The following is a 20,166-nucleotide window of genomic DNA, read 5'->3' on the forward strand; positions in this document are numbered from 1 at the left end:
TTTATTCAGTCAATTACAATTAATCAATTAAATGGACATGTGTTGCCTGAAATGTTCCACAATATGGAATTGAAGCTTCTCTACTTCGATTATAATTCCGTTTCAGATATGAATCAGAAATGGCTTGGCTGTTGTCGCAGACTTTTCCTCATGGAGACGAGTTTAAAGCTGTACTGTGGGACATTCCAGCCCTCCACCAGAAGCGTTACATAGTACGTCTTTGTGGAATAGTCATCTGGTCAACTTTGGATCTTCTTTTAAATTGTATTTATTTAAACCGGGACCTGTCAAGTCTCATCCAGGATATTTTTTTCTTTTATAAAATGTTTTAAAGAATACAAAACACAGAACGCAAACAGAGTCAAATGTCAAATGCATGCGTTTCCGAATTAAGTCCAGATGTCATTTTCAATTTGTGTAATTACTTTTGAAACCTTTTGGAGCTTAGACTATTCTGAACAAATGAGGGATTACACTGAATACTATGTATATCCTAACACTAAAGGATGACCACCTCTGTGTGTGAGATATAACCAGTTTCGACAGGCCAGTTTATGGAATATACTTTTTTTTGTCTAATTATTGGTCACAACTGGTACTTATTTCAGTGTTGACAGCAGATCAACAAGTGAAAGTTAAAATTTAAATCTAGTAGTTGAAATATATGCTATTACAGTCATCCACTATAAACCTTATGAAAGCATTTTTAAAAAGCAAGTGGTTTGTTTTGAACTTTGACCTTGTGTGGGCAGGGCCTGCTGAGACACACCTGACTGAGTTTACTTAATCTTGTCCTGAGCTTTTGTCCAGCTCCAGTCTCTCGACCGCCTCAGGGGCCAAGACAGTCACACCACAGAGACAAACACCACCACGATCTAAGGAGTCAACTCAGCTCCAATATGTGCTCACGACTTCAGGACAATCTGTCAGGAAACGGTTTCATGCCACTGTTCTCTGCAGTGAAGCCAGAACAGCTCTCCACGTTTCAACGAGCCAGCACTGAAGCAGAGCCTGACTCCAGCAAGCCAGATCACAGGTACTCCAAGTCTCTGAGTCAAAATTAAGCTTTCAAATACATCAAAGTAATGGCAGAATGACTAATATGACTAATATCTTACTTTGCTTCTGGACCAGCAATGTGTCTGAAATAAAGTAAATAATATTAGTGTGTACTTTAAATAATATGTAAACTGACTGTGATTGTACACATTATTTACTTATCTTGTACTCCTTATGTTGGGGACACAAATCAATCATTCAAACCTGTGCAGCCAAATATGTGACAAAGGTTTCAGAGGTGGCTAAATGCAGTTGAATTGCTTCATGTTCCAACTCGTTTTTAGTTCAAACTTTATTTAAACTGACTAAACTGTGTGAACTGTGGAGCGTATGACATGCTCTTCTTGCCTCTTTGAACCAGAGATGACTTTTACTATTACACCAGTATCAAATATCAGTATTGTCCTTAATTTTATTCTCATTACCATTCCTCTACTATGAGACCAGCTTAATGAAACCAAAATGTCTGAAAGTAAAGTTAATATGACATAAACATATTTCATAGTGACATGTTTTTCGCAGTCCGTCCACAGACTCTGTCATATCAATGGCCTCAAAGCGAACATTGGATTTTGACAAGATTTTCTTTGCTGCGAGAAAGCTGCTCTTTGACCCTTTAGACTCGGAGGAAATCCATGAGGAGGATGAAGCTGGGTATGACCATATTGTGAAGTCATTTATCGGAGTGCACATTGATGCTAAACATGGTTGTTGCTTTAGGTCGCAGTCACATGAAGGACAAGTGCAAAGTGGGAGGGTTCACTCCATGTTCCTTCATAATTGTAAGTGTATTTTACGAAGTAACGTATTTTAGCCAGTGTTGTATTGGTGACGTTTTGTTTGGAGGTCCAATACTTGCTCGTCTCCATGGAAATGTTCTAGCTTTGCCTGGAATGTGCCATAGTATGGCAATAAACACCATTTATCTTGCAGTTGTTTTTTAATTTTTAATTTTATTTGCATTTACAAAAAAAATCTCCTTGTTTGTTAAAGTGCATATGACCGGTTGGACGACGCGTTGAGCTAAAATGCAGTTAATAATACTAACCCGATTAATACATTTTAAATTTTGCTAAAAAAGTATACAAACGTTATCCCAGAATAGCCATTTTTTTCTTTTTTATTTAACAGATAAAAATCTATGAGGGCACCTTTGCATAAACTTCCCTGGTGTGACGTCACTTCCTACATTTTGTCATTTTCTACAGATTTTTCAAAATTTCTCCCCAAACAGCTACTTGATTGTAAAACTGCAATTTATATTTACAACAGGTATAAATACACACAAAATAAAGTCAAAATTAGAACATCAAAAAACCCTGTCACTTGCACTTACAAAGACAATAAAAGTCATTCTGATCTGATGTTTGAAGCACGTTTGCCTCTTGTTGCAGTGCCTCTCTATCAGGTCTACTATCTGCAGAACGTGCGCGACGACATCCAGAGGCTCAAAAAGTCCTCCCTGTCCGAGCTCGTGCTGCCGCAGTGTGTCCAGGGTTTGCAGACTGCACTTGGACAGATCTACCATTCTCAGAGCCCTCCTGTCTGCTCCACTCCCCCGACACCCATCAGAGTGACACCCAGCACCCTGTGGCAGGACCTGGAGGAGGTGAAGGCATCTGGTGTGCTCCGAAATATGAGCGGAAGAGAGATTCGACTACATGAGGTGTCGTTTTTTTGTTTTTTTTAACCCTGTACCTGAGACGATTCAAAAGAAAAAAGAACTCTGGCTTTTTTGTTTCTGGGGCACAGTTAGACTGGACACACATTTGTATCCTCACTTACCCTAGAAATTGAGAAAATGGGTTGCGTTCGCACGACAACACAAGTTTTATGGCACAATTTGGCTTTTTACTGTCAATAAAGGCAGGCAGTAGTTTTACCTTCTCTGTAATTATCTGCAAAAAACTGGCACAAAGTTCAGTGTCTTCTCGGTCAGCAGAAATAATGGGTGTTTTTTTTCAGTGTGTTTTTCTTTCTTTTTCTTTTTTTTCCCCCAGAACAAAAAGTGGTGGCACCCTAACAAATGACAATTGATTCAACATTTGTGGATTTTCAGTTTTTTTTCCTTGCCGAAAGGTTATATGGGCTCCAAGTGCAACCTATCAAGCCCCGGATGCACTAAAGTGATATAAACGTCTCCCATTTTGTCTATAACCCCATCTCTCAACATTTATAGTTTCCAAAGTACAGACTCAAATCTAGTTTTATGGGTAAATGTGCATTCTGTGCCTCCAAAGACGCGATTGTATCTTCAATCCCTCAAAATTGTTCTATATTGTTGTTTTTTTCCATTCATTCAGACATCATTTGAGTTGATCTGCTCCGAAGCGTCTTACATGAGGAGTTTGGAAATTGCAGTCAACCATTTTTATGCCTCCAAAACCCTGAACCTGACACTGGCAAAGATGCAGCATCACATCCTGTTCTCGAATATCCAGCGTGTCATGGTGGCCAGTGAAAAGTAAGTCAATTATTTCATGAATCATTCTTTTTTCATGCATTTCATTCTTCTTCTTAACTCATCTTCTCTAGAGAAACTTACATCTCTTGCCTTTCAACCCATTTAATAAACATAAGGATCAAGTAGAGATTATAGTCTGCCAAAGATGTAAAGGCAAGGCAAGTTTATTAGTAGAGCACATTTCATACACAAGGCAATTCAAAGTGCTTCACACAGCAGGAAAAATGCAGAAGAAATGACAGAAATACAATAAAATTAACTAAATTAAAAATTATCAATCCAACTGATTTTCTAAACTAATAAAATTACAAACAAAAGAGAAGAGTGCAAAGATAAAAATTAACTACAATAAAATTAACTAAATTAAAAATTATCAATCCAACTGATTTTCTAAAGTAATAAAATCACAAACAAAAGAGAAGAGTGCAAAGATAAAAATTAACTACAATAAAATTAACTAAATTAAAAATTATCAATCCAACTGATTTTCTAAACTAATAAAATCACAAACAAAAGAGAAGAGTGCAAAGAAAAAATCCCTTCAGTCATATGCGCAGCTAAACAAAACTGTTTTTAGCTTAGATTTGAACATTGTCAGAGTAGAAGCCTGTCTCACATCTTCAGGAAGACTGTTCCAGATTTTAGCTGCATAAAACTGAAACGCAGATTCCCCATGTTTAGTCCTGACTCTGGCACCAGCAGGAGGCCGGTCCCTGAGGTCCTCAGAGTCCGAGATGGTTCATATGGCACTAACATATCCAAGATGTACTTTGGTGCTAGGCCATGGAGAGACTTGTACACAAGCAGAGCTGCTTTAAAGTCTATTCTCTGAGCCACAGGGAGCCAGTGCAGAGACCTGAGAACAGGACTAATGTGATCATACTTCCTGGTTCTAGTCAGGACCCGAGCAGCAGCGTTCTGGATGTACTGCAGCTGTTTTACAGCTCGTTTGGAGAGACCAATGAGCAGGCCGTTACAGTAGTCTAATCTACTGGAGACAAACGCATGGATAAGTCTCTCTAAATCTGGTTTTGACACTATATTTTTGATTTTGGCAATGTTTTTTAGATGGTAAAAAGCTGCTGATGTTATTGATTTGACGTGGCTATTAAAGTTCAAGTCTGAGTCCATTATTACCCCCAGATTTCTAATTTGGTTTGTAGGTTTTAGAGCGAGACTCTGGAGGTGACCGCTAACACTTTCTCTTTGTTTCTGTGGCCAAAAACGATTATTTCAGTCTTGTCTGAGTTCAGCTGGAGAAAGTTGTTTTGCATCCACACACTGATCTGTTGGATGCAGTGACAGAGTGAATCTACTGGTCCATAGTCACCTGCCGATAGTGAAACATAGATCTGAGTGTCGTCTGCATAATTGTGATAGGACACATTTTCACTGCGTATCAACTGACCTAACGGCAGCATGTAGAGGTTGAACAGAAGGGGACCCAGGACTGACCCTTGGGGCACTCCACAGGTCAGGGTCATGTGGTCTGAGACACAGCTACCAATTTCAACAAAGTACTTCCTGTCTTCCAGATAGGACCTTAACCAGTTTAGGGCAGTGCCAGTGATGCCCACCCAGTCCTCTAGTCTCTGTAAGAGGATCCCATGATCGACAGTGTCAAAAGCAGCACTCAGATCTAACAGAATTAAGACTGAGGCTTTGCCCGTGTCAGTGTTCAGGCGGATGTCATTTGTCACCTTGACAAGAGCAGTCTCAGTGCTGTGATGAGGTCTAAAACCTGACTGAAAAACATCAAATGAGTTGTTTATTAAGAGGAAATATGTGAGCTGTTGGTAAACAACCTTTTCAAGGACTTTGCCCCAAAATGGCAGATTAGAGATGGGCCGGTAATGACTCAGTACTGCGGCATCAAGACTGCTCTTCTTCAGGAGAGGCTTTATGACCGCAGTTTTCAAAGACATTGGGAATGTTCCAGATTGAAGCGACATGTTAACTATGTGAGTGAATGGTGCTAACAAACTGTTCAGCACAGACTTTAGAAATTTGGTGGGTAACACATCAAGGCAGCATGTAGATGAACTCAGACTGGTGATGATCTCATGGACAGTTTTGTCAGTTACTGGTGCAAAAGTGAGTTAGCTCTAAATGTCTTGGTGGTTTTAGGGTAATTTTTTGCATTGTGGGATTTATAGCATTTTTAATGCCCTGAACTTTGTCATTAAAGAATAATGCAAACTCATTACACTTGGATGTGGAAATGAGTTCTAACGGCAGCTGAGCTGGAGGGTTTGTTAATCTGTTTACTGTGGCAAACAGGACACGCGAGTTGTTACTGCAGCTTCCAATTATTTCAGAAAAATATCTTTCCCTAGTTCTACATAAGATTAGGTTGTACATGTTCAGCTTTTCTTCTTTCTCTTTTTGAACCTGGAGCTTTGACTTGCGCCATTTCCGTTTAGCCCTGCGGCACTCCCTTTTCTGTGCCCTGACCGAATCATCATTTCTCCACGGCGCCTTCTGCTTATTTTTAACCATTTTAGCCTTTATAGGGGCGATGGTGTCCAGAACATTCAAAACACTAGATGTAACAGAGTTCAACAAATCATTTACATTAGAACATGAGACATTTTCAAAGTTTATCATTTCCATAAACAGTGCACCTGTGCCATCACTTATGTGTCTCCTCTGAACAACTGCAGGACCAACCGGAGGTTTGGGAGAAACAGACAGGTCAAAGAAGACACAGAAATGATCAAACAGAGCAACATCGATCACATTAACATTTGAGATATTTACCCCCTTTGTAATTATGAGATCTAGAGTGTGTCCTTTGCTGTGGGTGGGGCCTCTCACATGCTGAGTAAGACTGAAGGTTTCAAGGACAGCATCAAGCTCTTTAGCGTTTCTGTCACAAATATTATCAACATGCACATTGAAATCACCTGTAATGACCAAACCATCAAAGTCTGTGCATATGACTGAAAGCATCTCCAGTAAAATCATCAATAAAACTTTGGCAGTGCTGGGGAGGCTTGTATAAAACAATGAAGAGAATGGATGGAGACCGTTTTAGCTCCATTTTAAAGAATACATACTCAAATGATAAACACCCCAAAAGACAACCTGCGGGTAATTATTTCATCTCTAAAGACAGCACAGACTCCACCCCCTTTTTGTTTTCTTGTGTTTCAGATTCAAACTTAAAGTTGGGTGGAGCAGATTCTATCAGAACTACATTTCCTGTGTTTTTGTCAAGCCATGTTTCAGTTAAAAACATAAAATCAAGATTATAAGAAGAAATAAAATTATTAATTAAGAGATTTGTTACATAAGGATCTGACATTTAGCACAGCAAGTTTCAGACTAGTTTCAGTGAGACTGGGCTTTATCTTTTCACAGGGAATATGAATCACATTTCTCAGATTGGGCCTGACTCACATTTTGTTTTTCCATCTGTGTGATGATGTGGCTACAGAAATAGCACTAGGGGGGGGCTCTTTTTACATAGGGCCCCGGTTGGTTTGATTTTTAATGTGACAACAAGTCCCGGCAACGCTGAGACCCAGTGCATCCTAGCTATGGGAGATACCAGGTGAAAGGCGAGGTTGGATGGGTGGTGGGGCTTTTGTAGCCAAGGAGAGTTTGGGACCAGGTGAGAGGCGAGGGGGGATGGGTGGTGGGGCTTTTGTTGGTGTAGTCGGTACTGACATAGCCCTTGCTATATTGGGCGTGAGTGGAGCCATCTTAATGCCTGATTTGATCAGACTTTCAAAATTGCTGGGAAGGCCCATGGGTGAGAGTGGAGATGAGAAGGAGAATGATGAATCTTTAGTGGGAGTAGATGTTGCAGGGGGAACCCAGGGCTGGTGTGAAGGCAGGGGCGATGACAGGGATGTTGTTGGGCTTGTCACAGATGGGTCCAAGGCCTTTGAAGATTGTTCCTTTGCTGGAGGTGGTGGAGGTGAATGTGGAGCAGCTGGAGCTGAATCCTTTGCTGGTGGTGGTGGAGCAGCTGCTGATGAATCCTTTGGTGGAGGCTTAGGTTGTGGTGCTTTTGATGTTGAAACATTGGCTCGGTCTCTGGCTGAGGGAGCAGGAATTCTTCTCTCATTCCTCTCTTCTCTAACTATCTGCTCAGGACCCTGTCCAGGCCCAGTCCAATGCCTCAGAGCGTGGAGCAGGTTCTCTGTCAGCACCCTCACTCCACCTCTGCATAGGTGGGGGCCATTTCTCTTAAACAGGTCCTCTCGTTTCCAGAATAGATAGAAGTTCTCAATGTAGTGTAGTCCTCTCGGGGAACACTCTTTGGACAGCCATGTGTTCAGCTGAAGAAGCCGGCTAAACTTGTTTATCCTCCTGTCGATGTTTGGAAGAGGTCCACTTATGAATGTTTTGATTTCCATTTTATCAAGCACGTCGAATAACTTCAAGAAGTCTTTTTTCAAAACTTCAGTCTGTTCCCGCCGCATGTCCACTGCACCCACGTGCACAATCAGCTGTTTAGCTCCTCCATGCTTAGCCATAATATTTGGAAGGAGTGACGTTATCTCAGAAACAGTGGCGCTTGGAAAAGAATGTGTATTTATCTTTTCATGCGTCACGTGACTTATCGCGCCGTCCCCAACTAAAACAATCTGCGTGACCTTGGCTCCTGGCACAGATCCTCCTCGCTGTATTTTGGCCACGTCATCTTTCCTTTTTTCATTTAATTCCATCTCTGAAAGTGGTAAAAATCTGTTGGTGAGCTGTATTTTAGGCGACTTCACGTTATCTTTGTATCGTTTAGGCTTTGCTCCAAGTTTGTTCCAAGAAACAGCCTGGTCTTTCTGGTTTTTAGACAGTTTTGGAAACGACACAATCACTGCGGTTTAGGTTGAAAGTAGCAGTTTTTCTTGTAAAAAGTGTGCTCTTCTTACCGTCGGTTGACACAGGAATGGTATCGTGAAGAACTTTTTCAGATTCCAAAACAAATATCAGTGTTTTCAGCTCATTAATTTCTTGTTGATATTTCCGACAGCGTTCAGTCTTTCTCCCTTCTTCTCCCGGACATGTCGCTGGCGTCAGATATGTCGTTAAAACTGGAAAAATGTTCTTAAAATCCTTGGTTTACTTGAAAAAGTCTAAAGCAAAAATGTTTGGAAGACAAAAACTGATTAAAAAGCAAAATAAGGAAAGCAGCGATAGCAAGCCGAGCGAGCAAAAAAGCGTGTGCACTCTTCGGAAGCAGAGGGATGTGTAAAAAGTCCCCCCGACTGGTTAAAGTTAAAAAGCCTGTATTTATGCATATTTTAATTAAATAATACATGTATAAACTCATTTTGGCTCTGTCAATCTCCCTTCGGTGTGTATGTAGACACAACTGTGAGTTCAACATTATGCAGGGTCAAGCACAAGATTCTCTCTAATAAATGTTGAGGAAAAATTGGCTAAAACAAAGGAAATAATTTGCGCATGTTCATAAACAAATACACACTTACACACAAGGAGACGACAGAAGCACACCTCCCCCACGCCTCTCCGGGCGTGGGGGAGGTCTTGCTGTTATTCATAAAAAATCTACATCCATCACTGAACTGAACCTCAACCTTCCATCCATCTCATCATTTGAATACCTCGCCTTCTCCCTCCCCAACTCTATCACCGCTATCCTGATCTATCGTCCCCCAAAGCCCCACCCCTCTTTCCTCACTGAATTGTCTGAACTCCTCACCATCGCATCCTCTCTCTCTGCCCGCCTCCTACTCACTGGTGACTTCAACATCCACATTGACTGCCCCAACGCCCCACTGACATCCGACTTCCTCTCTCTCCTGGACTGCTTCCATCTCACCCAACATATTGACTTCCCCACCCATACCAAAGGCCACACTCTGGACTTAGTCTGTTCCTCTCTCCTACCCATATCTAAGCCCCACCCCCTCCCCTTCCCACTCTCTGATCATCTCTGCATCCTTTTCTCTGCCCCCCTACCCTCGCCCCACAACCCCAAAAAACGCACCATCACCTACCGCAATATCAAGTCAGTCAACCCCCTCACGCTCTCCCAGCTCATATCCTCTGCTTTCCCCCCTGACTCCCCCCCTCTTCCCCCGACGACTATGCTGTCATGCTCAACACCACCCTCTCCGACTCCCTTGACTCCCTAGCCCCCTGGAAAACCTCCTCCGTCTCATACATCAACCCCGCCCCCTGGTACACCCCTGAACTCCGCACCATGAAGCAGACTGGCCGCCAACTCGAACGACTCCTCAAAAGAACCCGCCTCACCGTCCACGCCGAAGCTTTCAAATTACACATCTCCTCCTACTGTGACGCTCTCCAAGCCGCCAAATCTGCCCACCTCTCCACCCTCATCAACAGCTCCCACCGGAGCCCTCGCACCCTGTTCTCCACCGTCAACAAGCTGCTCCAGCCACCGGACATCACTCCACCCTCCTCCCCTGACCTCTGCAACTCTTTCCTCCTTGCCTTCAATGACAAAATTTCCAAAATCAACAGCTCCATGACTGCCGTCTCCATTAACTCCATCACCACCCCCACCCCTGCCCCCCCTCCGCTCCCTGACCACCCACCCTTCCCTGCCCTCACCACCTTCTCCTCTGTTAACTCCTCTCATATCATAGACCTCATCACCGCTTCCGAAACCACCACCTGCTCTCTCGACCCCCTCCCAACGAATCTAACCAAGGCCTGCCTCCCTGCTCTCATCCCCCATCTCACCACCCTTTTCAACCAGTCTTTATCCCTCGGCCATGTTCTTTCCATCTACAAACTGGCCTCCATCACCCCCATCCTAAAAAAACCCACCCTAGACTCCGCCAACCTCTCCAACTACCGCCCCATCTCCAACCTGCCGTTCCTCTCAAAAACGCTGGAACGCATCGTCGCCGCCCAACTTCACACCCACCTCCAGTCAAACAACCTCTATGAACCCCTCCAATCTGGCTTCCGCCCACTTCACAGCACTGAAACAGCCCTGGTCAAAGTACTCAACGATCTCCTCACCTCTGCAGACTCCGGGGCCCTCAACATCCTGTTACTACTAGACCTCAGCGCAGCCTTTGACACTATAAACCATTCCATCCTCCTACAAAGGCTGCGCCAACTGGGTGTTGAGGGCTCTGCACTTGACTGGCTCACATCCTACATCACCAACAGGCAAGAGTTCATTTCCCTCTCCGGTCACTCATCCACCCTCTCCCCAGTAACGCAGGGGGTCCCCCAGGGCTCAGTCCTCGGCCCCCTCCTCTTCATCTGCTACATCTTCCCCCTTGGTCACATCCTCCGCCAACTCAACCTGGACTTTCACTGCTACGCTGACGACACCCAGATATACCTCACCACCAAATCCACCCAAAACCCTCCCCTCAGCCACATCGAAACCTGCATCTCTACAATAAAATCATGGCTCACTCTCAACTTCCTCAAACTGAACAGTGACAAAACAGAGCTCCTCCTCATTGGCACCAAATCCACTCTCAATAAAACTGGTCCCTTTTCACTCAGCATCGACACCTCGACCATCACCCCCTCTACCCTGGTACGCATCTCGGTGTCATCATGGACCCCACCCTCTCCTTCACTCCCCATGTCAGCCACATTGTCAAGACCTCATACTTCCACCTCCGCCGCATCGCCAAAATCCGACACTGCCTCACCCTCCCCGCTGCTGAATCCCTCATCCATGCCTTCATCTCCTCCCGCCTTGACTACTGCAACTCCCTCCTCACTGGCATCTCCTCCCATTCCCTCCACAGACTCCAAATGGTCCAAAACTCCGCTGCCCGCCTCCTCACCCACACCCGGTCCCGTGATCACATCACTCCCGTTCTCCGCTCTCTCCACTGGCTCCCCATCAAGCAGCGCATAAACTTTAAAATACTCCTCCTCACCTTCAAAGCTCTTCACCACCTTGCCCCCCCCCTACCTGTCTGACCTCCTCATCCCCCACCGCCCCTCCCGAGCTCTCCGATCCTCCTCCTCTCTCACCCTGACTGCACCAACATCCCGACTCAAAAGTTTTGGCGACAGAGCATTCTCCCGAACAGCACCCCGACTCTGGAACTCCCTCCCCCAACCTGTCCGCCACTCTCCCTCACTCACAACATTCAAATCCCGCCTAAAAACATACCTCTTCACCCAAGCCTATGACCTCCCCTACCCCTAGCCTCCTCTACCCCTAGCCTCCTCTACCCCATTGCCTACACTTCTACCCCCTGTTACATCCCCATCTTTTTCTCTCTACTTCTTCTGTCTTGTTCATTTTATCTGTATATTAATGTGTTCTGTACGTGTTGTCCCCCCTGTCTGTAAATACCCCCCCTTTTTTATTATGTTCAGCGTCTTTGGGTCACTGAAAAGCGCTATATAAATAAAAGTTATTATTATTATTATTATTATTATTAATGTAACACAGTTGTAAAAGTTAAGTGAGCATACGCACATCCTTGGCACACAATCTCTATTTCTAAAGAGCACCTGACCATTTCCTGTTAATATACCTTCACATCCATGAGGCACTCTCCAACTTATTTGAATCTAGGCTAAGTGGATTTATGTTCTCTTAGATTCCTCACAGACTTGGAGCTTCGACTGGGGGAGTGCATCCTGATTGGTTCTCAGATCGGAGACGTTGTGCTCCGACACTGCCCTGCGTTTCACTGTCTTTACGTCCCTTATGTCACCAATATGATGTACCAGGAGGCTCTGATCAGGCAACTACTGTAAGCTGCAACCATTGATCCACTTTGGAATGGTTTTAAACAGGTGTGTGCTGTGTTCAAAGGCAACAAAACAAAGATTTCCAGAATGCGCTCTCTAAACTCGAGAAAAATCCAGTTTGTCAAAGGCAGAGCTTGAAGTCTTTCCTGGTTTTGCCCTTTCAGAGAATTACTCGGATCAAACTCATTCTGGAGGTGAGAATCTTGATATCATGGGAACATTTTTGTCAACGTCTTAGTCGCTTTGTATTGTGTTTTTTAAAAAGGGCAATTAAAACGAGTCTGTTTATTACACTGGGATCTGGCTTTGCTTCTAGAGGGGCAGAAAGTTCTAAATATAAATAGATTTACAATGCGACCAATGACACAGGAGCAGTTCAAACACTTATTTGAAATTAAGTTGTCCGACTTGTCCGACAGTGTCAGATGGACAGTTAAGATTAAGGAGTCGGAAAGTAACAAAATGGATGTACCAAAAATTTTGGCTATGATTACTTGCTACTTTCTTAAAATCAAAGTAATACATTGCACTATTACGCTGCGCGGTTTAGGCAAGAAATAAAAAGGACACACTGCTCTTGTTGTGAGTGCATGTGCATTATATCATTGTCTAATTGGTGATAACTAAATGCAAACGGTTTTAATCCTGTGTAAAAAAAAATAAAAAAATACACTAGAATATAATTAAAGTTTAAGTATACAGAATACACTGCTCTTGATTGGTTCATGTAATGGAATAGAATACATTGCAAGATAGCGTTCAATATTCTATTTAATATTCTATATGACGTGTGTTCGTGATGGAAAATCAACTTAATCTTACAGTATTAATAGTAATATATTTTCTGTTCACTTTCAGACTATATTGAAGCTGACTAAGCTGGGATCCGACTCCTTCACAAACCTCGAAAAGGCCATTCGAGCGATTCATGAGGTACAGTCGAAGTGGATTATTTAAAACCGTTCGACCACTAAATGTTGTTCTCGACCAGCTACTGCAAGAATGTGACTGTAGAGTCCAGAAAATGAAACAAATTGAGGAACTTGTCTGTCTGGAAATGCAGCTTGTTTTTGGCAAAGTTAAGGTAAAGTACAAACTGCTTTTTAGTATCCTATTCTGCCATGTGCATCTAATTTAAACTTTTTATTCAGTCAATTCCTCTGGTCGTAAGTGGTCGTTTCCTGGTGCATGAAGGTCCTGTGAAGCAGCTGAGTTTAGCGAGCTCTGGCCACCCACGAATGCCATTCACCAATAACTACCTCCATCTCCTCAGCGACATGTTGATCATTTCCACTAAAAGGTTCTCGAACACACACCCGTATTTTCCACACTATAAGGCGCACTGTCAATGAATGGTCTATTTTCTATCATTTTTCATATACCGTATTTTCCGAACTATAAGTCGCACCAGCCAAAAAATGCATAATGGAAGAAAAAAACGTTTGTAAGTTGCACTGGAGTTGGAATGCGGTTGCAAGTGTGAAATTGACAAATAACATAAGTCGCACCCCGGCCAAAATTATGAAAAAAGGTGCGACTTAATAGTCCAGAAAATACGGTATAAGGCGCATTAAGCTAAACAAAATGTGTAACACCCAAAATTGCTTCGAGGTCGGTAAACACAACCAGAATTAATCCATATATAAGGCGCACTGTCATTTTTGGAGAAAATTTAAGCCTTTTAAGTGCGCCTTTTTATAGTGCGGAAAATACGGTAATCGCAACTCTACGTGATACACGGTACATTGGTGAAATGCATCATGCGCTATTGATGCAGTGAGAGATTTGTGCCTTTTTTTTTTTTTTTTTTCTCCGCCGTTCAGAGATGAGTATTTCAAAGTGCTGGATCACGCAGAGTTCCCAGCATGCCTTCGCTGTGAGCCCCTGAAGGCTGAGGTCCTGGGTCTCCCTCCAAATTCATTCCTGCTTCATCTGTCCAAAAGGCAAACTGGAGACGCAACGGTTTTAATATTGGTCACTGACACAAGGTAGGAGATGAAATGGCATAGTATCTATAAAGAATTATGTTTAACTAGCCTGTAATTTCAGATCAGCCAAGGAGACATGGATGAAAGCATTATCTTCAAAAAAGTGATTTTTAGATTATTTTTTTTTTTATTCACTTTGTTTACACACAGGTTCAAAAGTTCATGAAGGCACTAATTGTATTTATAACACCAGGAATTATGTTTTTACTTGAACACTGGTAGAGGTTGGTTTGTAAGTAATCACATTTTTTTTAATAAATCGATTTTATATAACTATGCATTCGTAAAGTGTATATGCTTAAAATAAAAGCACACCGCTATAGAAGCTCATGGAGGCTTCCAAGTAAAAGTAATGATACTTTTTGGAAAGGTTTAGGTTTCTGTTTTTCTAATGTGCACCAATTTGCCCTCATAGTTTTGACCAGTAATTTACAATTATTCGAGTTGTAAAAATGGTTGTAAATGATTATTTTTTATTTCTGCTGCACACTTCCCTCATTTAGAAAAGAATTGGTGCCAAAATAGTTTAAGCCACTTTCTTATTCTTTGGATTATTGGCAAAGGTGACAGTTTTGCTTCAGAAGTTTCCGTAAGACACTTTGGAAAAGCATCTTATTTTATTAAAGGGGTATTTTTAAATGCGTCATTGAATTGTTTTTTCCCCCAAGCATTATTGGCACATCAGGACACATTGTTGTTTTCGCACCACACTCGTTTATATTAAAGGGTTTCTACATCACAATCACAAAATGCTGTTGAAAAGCTCTGTTCAACACATTTGCATTTCCTTCTGAAGTCCTTAATAGATGTGTCGATTGTGCACAGACGAACGGTAGACTCAGAAGTCAAAGGTAAGTGTCTGTCCCGGTCTGTGATTGGTCCCTCTCGGCTCCAGCTCTGAGGCAGTCCTGATGCCACAGGTTTTCACACAGACAGTTCAGGAACGGAGCCACGTCACCCAGACCATCGCTGACCTCTCCCCCCACACGCAGCACCGGGAGCCCCCAGGTCGAGCAGAAGGCCCTCACGTCGCGCTCTGCCACGTCACAGTGCATGAACAGGTCGAATCTGGAGTAACGGTCAAGGAATAAGTGTCCTTACAATTCAATAGTTGCAGTAGTTGGTCAAGGTGGATTTGCAAATTAAAGTGGGTCATAAGACTGGGGGGGAAGAATGTTGAGTGGGACATTTGTTTTTAGAAATCAATTGTTCGTCGATAGCATTAAATGGGGCTGGGTGTCATGACCAGAAATATATTCCGGTGTTGTTTTTTGTACTTTTGAAAACGCAAATTGCATTCAATATTTTCTTTACATAAACCATATGTAGCCAATTGGTGCCATTTTAAAAGATTTCTCCCTCATAAATCTGAGCACCGAAAGACCAAAACTGACCATAAACTATAAGAAATAATCTCAATCTCAGCCGTAGCATTGCAAAGTTTAACATAGACTTGACGGTACTGAAATGGGGCCAAAAACAAATTCCAAAATACTGAATGAAAAATATCAAAAGGATACTTTGTGCCAACCACCACTTTGACGACCCCATCCTGTGCTGGTCCTGTCCACTTGGCTATTTGATTTGGGAGGTCTTCAAAGGATGTTAGATCAGTGAAGGAGAAGAGCAGGAGAACCGCATCCACCTGCTCTTTACAAGACTGCAAGAGATAAAGTACAATCAAACTGGTCATAATAATAGTGTCAATGTAGTTGGCCACAATTATGATCTATTTATTTTCATTTGATGCACCCACAGGAAGCATATGGTCAAATCTTCTCACAGCGTTCTCTCCACAGTCCCACAGCTGCAGACGGAAGAACAGCACCCTTCCACTTTCTTTGATTTTCACTGGCCAGTACACTATGGTGGTTTCAATACCTAAACAATACACACGGTCAGATTACACATTCCCAGTCTACAGACATGTTTAGTGTCCTACCTATGGTTTCATAATGCATACTGGGAATATTTACACCAGCCAAACGTGCCACAACAGAGCTTTTCCCAACTCCACTTTTTCCAGAGAGAAATATTTTGTACTGAACAGTGTCTACAGCTGCGAGAGGGGACATCATGGGAGACTCCAACAAACCTGAAAAGACACCAGATTTAACCCATAAATATCGGACTTTCTCTGTGTAATATAACAAGCAAAACATGACTTGTCATACCAAACTGCTTCCTCCTCATCTTTTGTAGGATTTTATTGAAATACTCTTTGCTGTCTTTACACAGATGCCAATCCGCAACAATGATGGATCCGGGTGGAGGAACCTGGGCCATTTTCTTGTGTATTGAAGCTAGCGTGCATTAGCATCAGGTGGCTCGTGTCGACGCGGTTTAAATATGTTACTTTTGACAATAGAAATGGACAAAAGCAATCGGAAAATTTCACATTTACATCCCTGGACGAGGCGGCGATGGTCACTTCCGTAAACTCCAAAATTCCTTAGCAACGTAATCGTCACTTCCGCTTGTACGATTCCCGTTTTTATTCTTTTTTTTTTTTGAGTGTCTGCATCATAAAGCAATTACAATTATTCTTTTAGTCTTCAATATAAATACCTAAAATACCAGGACTACGAAACGTCTGAGGAATAAAGTCTGGCGGTAATGCAACACTCGGATGCCAACCGCCATAAAACAACAACAACAACAACAACAACAATGTTATTCTAATTTCGTTTCAAAGATTTTTTTTTTTTACAGTGATGCTCGACAGGGATTGGTTATTCTGACTTGTAATCTGTATTTATATTCACAGGTTATCTACAGAGTCAATCACACATTAACCCTTCAGAAAGGTATCAATTCAATTCAGTAAGTAAGTTTTCCCACTGTGATTGACTTTATAAACGATACAAAAAATATAGTACAAGCATATTTTTATTGCCAAAATATCAGAAATGATGGGGACTTTACCTGAACATTGAAGCGATCAATGGACTCTAAATAATCATTCAAAATAATTTTGTGAAGTCAAACTTTTTAAAACCGCATTGTACAAAACCCAAGAGCTGGTTAAAATCTGCCAAAATGCAATTAATCCATGGTAAGTTAACTTAATCGAACAGTTTCATATACAACCTCCTTTTATATACTGTAAACTCAAATATGCTCTTGGATCAGGCATAATTATAGATGCAATTCAAATTCCCCCAAAAGAGAGGGTAGACAAAAGAGACACTTCTTTTTTATTCATAAGATAAGGATATAATTACTCCTGATCACAGATACCTACTGCCAGTAAAAATAGTATACGGTACAAACTTTATTTCAGAAGTTGGTATGTTGTAGCATATTGCAGCCACTAAAGGGCGCTAAAGTCCAGGAATGGGTAATTGGCTGCCAGTGGTCCCCAAATCACAACTTGTAAACTAAACATGCATTTTTTATTCATCCGTTTGTTGTTTGCATCCTCTGAGCTCTGACTGTAAGGACTCCGTTGCTCCCCAGGTTCAATGTCACAGAAACAGGATCCACTTCTGCAGGAAGTTTGCACCGATGGGACAAAGTGTTGGTTATAGTGCCGTCCTTCGCCATCTGAATCAAAGCAACACTCAATTATTACATATTTTAAAGTAGAAAACCTTGTGTAAAGGGACTGAGTTCTGACCGAAACTGTGTTCATGGGAGAGTAAATTCAATTACTGAGATTTGGTGGGGGATTAATTGGAAACACATATGTTGTATTGTCATTTGTTAATATGTTACTTTATGTATACGTCCTCCTGTCTAATAAAACATTTTCTAATGGAAAAGTCTGAAGGAGAAGAAGATTGCTCTTGATTTTGATACTGGAATTGAGTCAGTTTTGATCCAGTTAAAATTGCTGTATCGCAAATTAGTTCCAACTATATAGATATCAATTCAGCCGATATCCTGACTGGGCCTGTGACTTGGATTTAATGATTTACTGGATTCAAAGGATTTTGTTGGGCCAGAATGTCTCAAAATGCTTTCACTTTTATTGCACAAAGATGTAATTTGGCTGTTTGAAGGGCATATAACTGTTTGATAGCACATTTAAATCAGTGTTTTAAGGAACTATATGATATTTTCAGTCTCTACTCTTGTGATATTGTGTATTATCTCATTTATATGGAAAAAGCTTGATTTGATTATCCTTGTTTTGTGCTGAGATTATTTTTGAACCTGACCAAAATGCAGGGCCTAGTTTCCATCTGCATTTTGAAACTCAACAGCAAACACATTGTACCACACTTATCTCCTCACTGGCCTTTTCAGCGTGGACTTCGATCAGGTTGTTGGATGACGTGATGATGACATCTTCGGGCGCAAACTCGCTCACGTTGACGGAAAACTGAAAGGTATTTCCAATCACTTCAATCTTCCCTGTAGGATATGCACCGTCTGAAAGAAGAATGACAGAGATGACGCAAGAATTAGACGTGTCCGTTTGTCTCCCGCTTGTCTCCGTGAACATTGCATAGAATGTTCCACAGAATGGCATTAAACTTGCAGATCATCATGGAGAAAAGCAGGTGGCATCAGAAGGCTAGGTTACAGGTCAGATCTGTGGGGAGGCGAGTCCACTCACAGTAAGAATGCAAAAAAAAGTGTAAAACTATGATACTATGATGGATACTTTTACTTCACTACATTTCAAAGCAGATATCTGTACTTATCTCCACATTCGTTAACTGGACTGACAAATAGACAGCACTTTCCATAGGTTTGAGGGGTCATTTTTTTAACATTCACCATGATAATTCTGCATAAAGGTTTTTAGTTCAAGGCCCAGCTTTGAGCAAATGAAAACAAACGGGAAATTCATTCAAATTGCTACTTTTGACCAAAAATCTGTTCAATTATTAAACAATGTCAGCACATCTCTTAAAGCTTTAACAGTTCCCAAAAGCTGTCAAGTATGTTTGTGTTTTACTACAGTTACAGTTAGCGTTATACTACAGTACTTACCAAACTTTAATTTCATTTTTGCGTGCACATGAACTTCTTCCACCACTGATTACAAACTATATTGACGTTGACAGCTGGGAAAAAACCTCCAGAAAAGTTACATACTACACCTTTAAAGACCCTGACAAGAAGAACAAAGGTTTTTCAGGTGAATTCACCATAGGCTTGCAGACGTCCAGAATCCTCCAAGAAAGTGGTAGATCCTCTTTCCATTTCAGCAATAACAGTCTCTTTTACTCAACGCTTTTATGTCCTAATGTTGTGGCAGAATAAATTGATAAACAATGCAGACATGCAGTTGGATTTCAGGCCACTCCTCTGCCTGGAAGTGTGATCTTTGTCTAAAAGATTGTGTGGGATACATTGATCCGACGCTAAATATACCACCAATGCACGACCTGTCACTCAGTAAGTTAAGTTCACCAAACGAGCTATTCTTGGTCTGTAAAAATGTCTTGTACGTGTTGAAGTGAGTGTTTTGAGGGCGGTGGTCGAGGGTCTTGTCACAAAATTGGCACTTTACCAGAGAATTGTCAATATAAACAGAGAAGGGAGTTTACCTTTGCTAAATGACAGTCCTGTGATGAAGCCAAGTCGTGTGTGACTGTGACTTTTAGCTCCAGTCTGTTAAAAGTGGCAAAGTTTGATCTAAATAAGGCAACGCCGTCATAACAAGTGCAGCTGGAACAGGCCAGATGAGGATACAGGGTGAATCTGGTGACATACGCTCACATCTTTTGAATAGAAATGTACTAAAAGAAGTGTTTTGAATGCAGCATCAGTAACGTAAGTTTGATGGACAGGTGTCAATCCGTTGAGTGCTTTTTGGTCCTGTGTTAATTTGTTATTGAGAATAGTTTAAAAAAAACTTAAAAACACGTGATGTGACGTTTATTTAGAAGATTATTACAAACTATTCAAATTAGAATGATAAGATTATTAGAATCAGAATTACACAGGCATATGCACATTGAGGAAACAATAACGTCAGGACTCAACTTAAAAATAGACCAATAAAAATTTACT

At 41.7% G+C, this 20,166-nt stretch overlaps 3 protein-coding genes across 3 annotated transcripts; 1 reads left to right on the forward strand and 2 right to left on the reverse strand.

Moving 5' to 3' along the window:
• Positions 1–849: 849 nt before the first annotated feature.
• Positions 850–14,434, forward strand: LOC140366254 (rho guanine nucleotide exchange factor 19). The gene is made up of 12 exons (XM_072452921.1): positions 850–1,036; positions 1,582–1,713; positions 1,780–1,841; positions 2,454–2,725; positions 3,363–3,523; positions 12,055–12,210; positions 12,273–12,402; positions 13,067–13,141; positions 13,200–13,292; positions 13,360–13,508; positions 14,032–14,196; positions 14,258–14,434. The coding sequence occupies exons 1-12, from the start codon at positions 900–902 to the stop codon at positions 14,301–14,303; spliced, it is 1,578 nt and encodes a 525-aa protein (XP_072309022.1). The 5' UTR covers positions 850–899; the 3' UTR covers positions 14,304–14,434.
• Positions 14,435–14,994: 560 nt separating this feature from the next.
• Positions 14,995–16,553, reverse strand: cplane2 (ciliogenesis and planar polarity effector 2). The gene is made up of 5 exons (XM_072452922.1): positions 16,371–16,553; positions 16,139–16,291; positions 15,953–16,077; positions 15,717–15,856; positions 14,995–15,264 (listed from the first exon to the last, which is right to left on the reverse strand). Exons 1-5 carry the CDS (start codon positions 16,480–16,482, stop codon positions 15,042–15,044), a joined length of 753 nt encoding a protein of 250 aa, XP_072309023.1. The 5' UTR covers positions 16,483–16,553; the 3' UTR covers positions 14,995–15,041.
• Positions 16,554–17,298: 745 nt separating this feature from the next.
• Positions 17,299–19,432, reverse strand: LOC140366256 (heat shock protein beta-7-like). Its single transcript, XM_072452923.1, has 3 exons — positions 19,299–19,432; positions 18,440–18,573; positions 17,299–17,742 (listed from the first exon to the last, which is right to left on the reverse strand). The coding sequence occupies exons 1-3, from the start codon at positions 19,351–19,353 to the stop codon at positions 17,596–17,598; spliced, it is 336 nt and encodes a 111-aa protein (XP_072309024.1). The 5' UTR covers positions 19,354–19,432; the 3' UTR covers positions 17,299–17,595.
• Between the last annotated feature and the right edge of the window lie 734 nt (positions 19,433–20,166).

Source organism: Eucyclogobius newberryi, unplaced genomic scaffold (genome assembly GCF_026437365.1).
Source record: "Eucyclogobius newberryi isolate DKJ021-1_F unplaced genomic scaffold, fEucNew1.0.hap1 SCAF_19, whole genome shotgun sequence".
Classification (NCBI taxonomy): domain Eukaryota; kingdom Metazoa; phylum Chordata; class Actinopteri; order Gobiiformes; family Gobiidae; genus Eucyclogobius; species Eucyclogobius newberryi.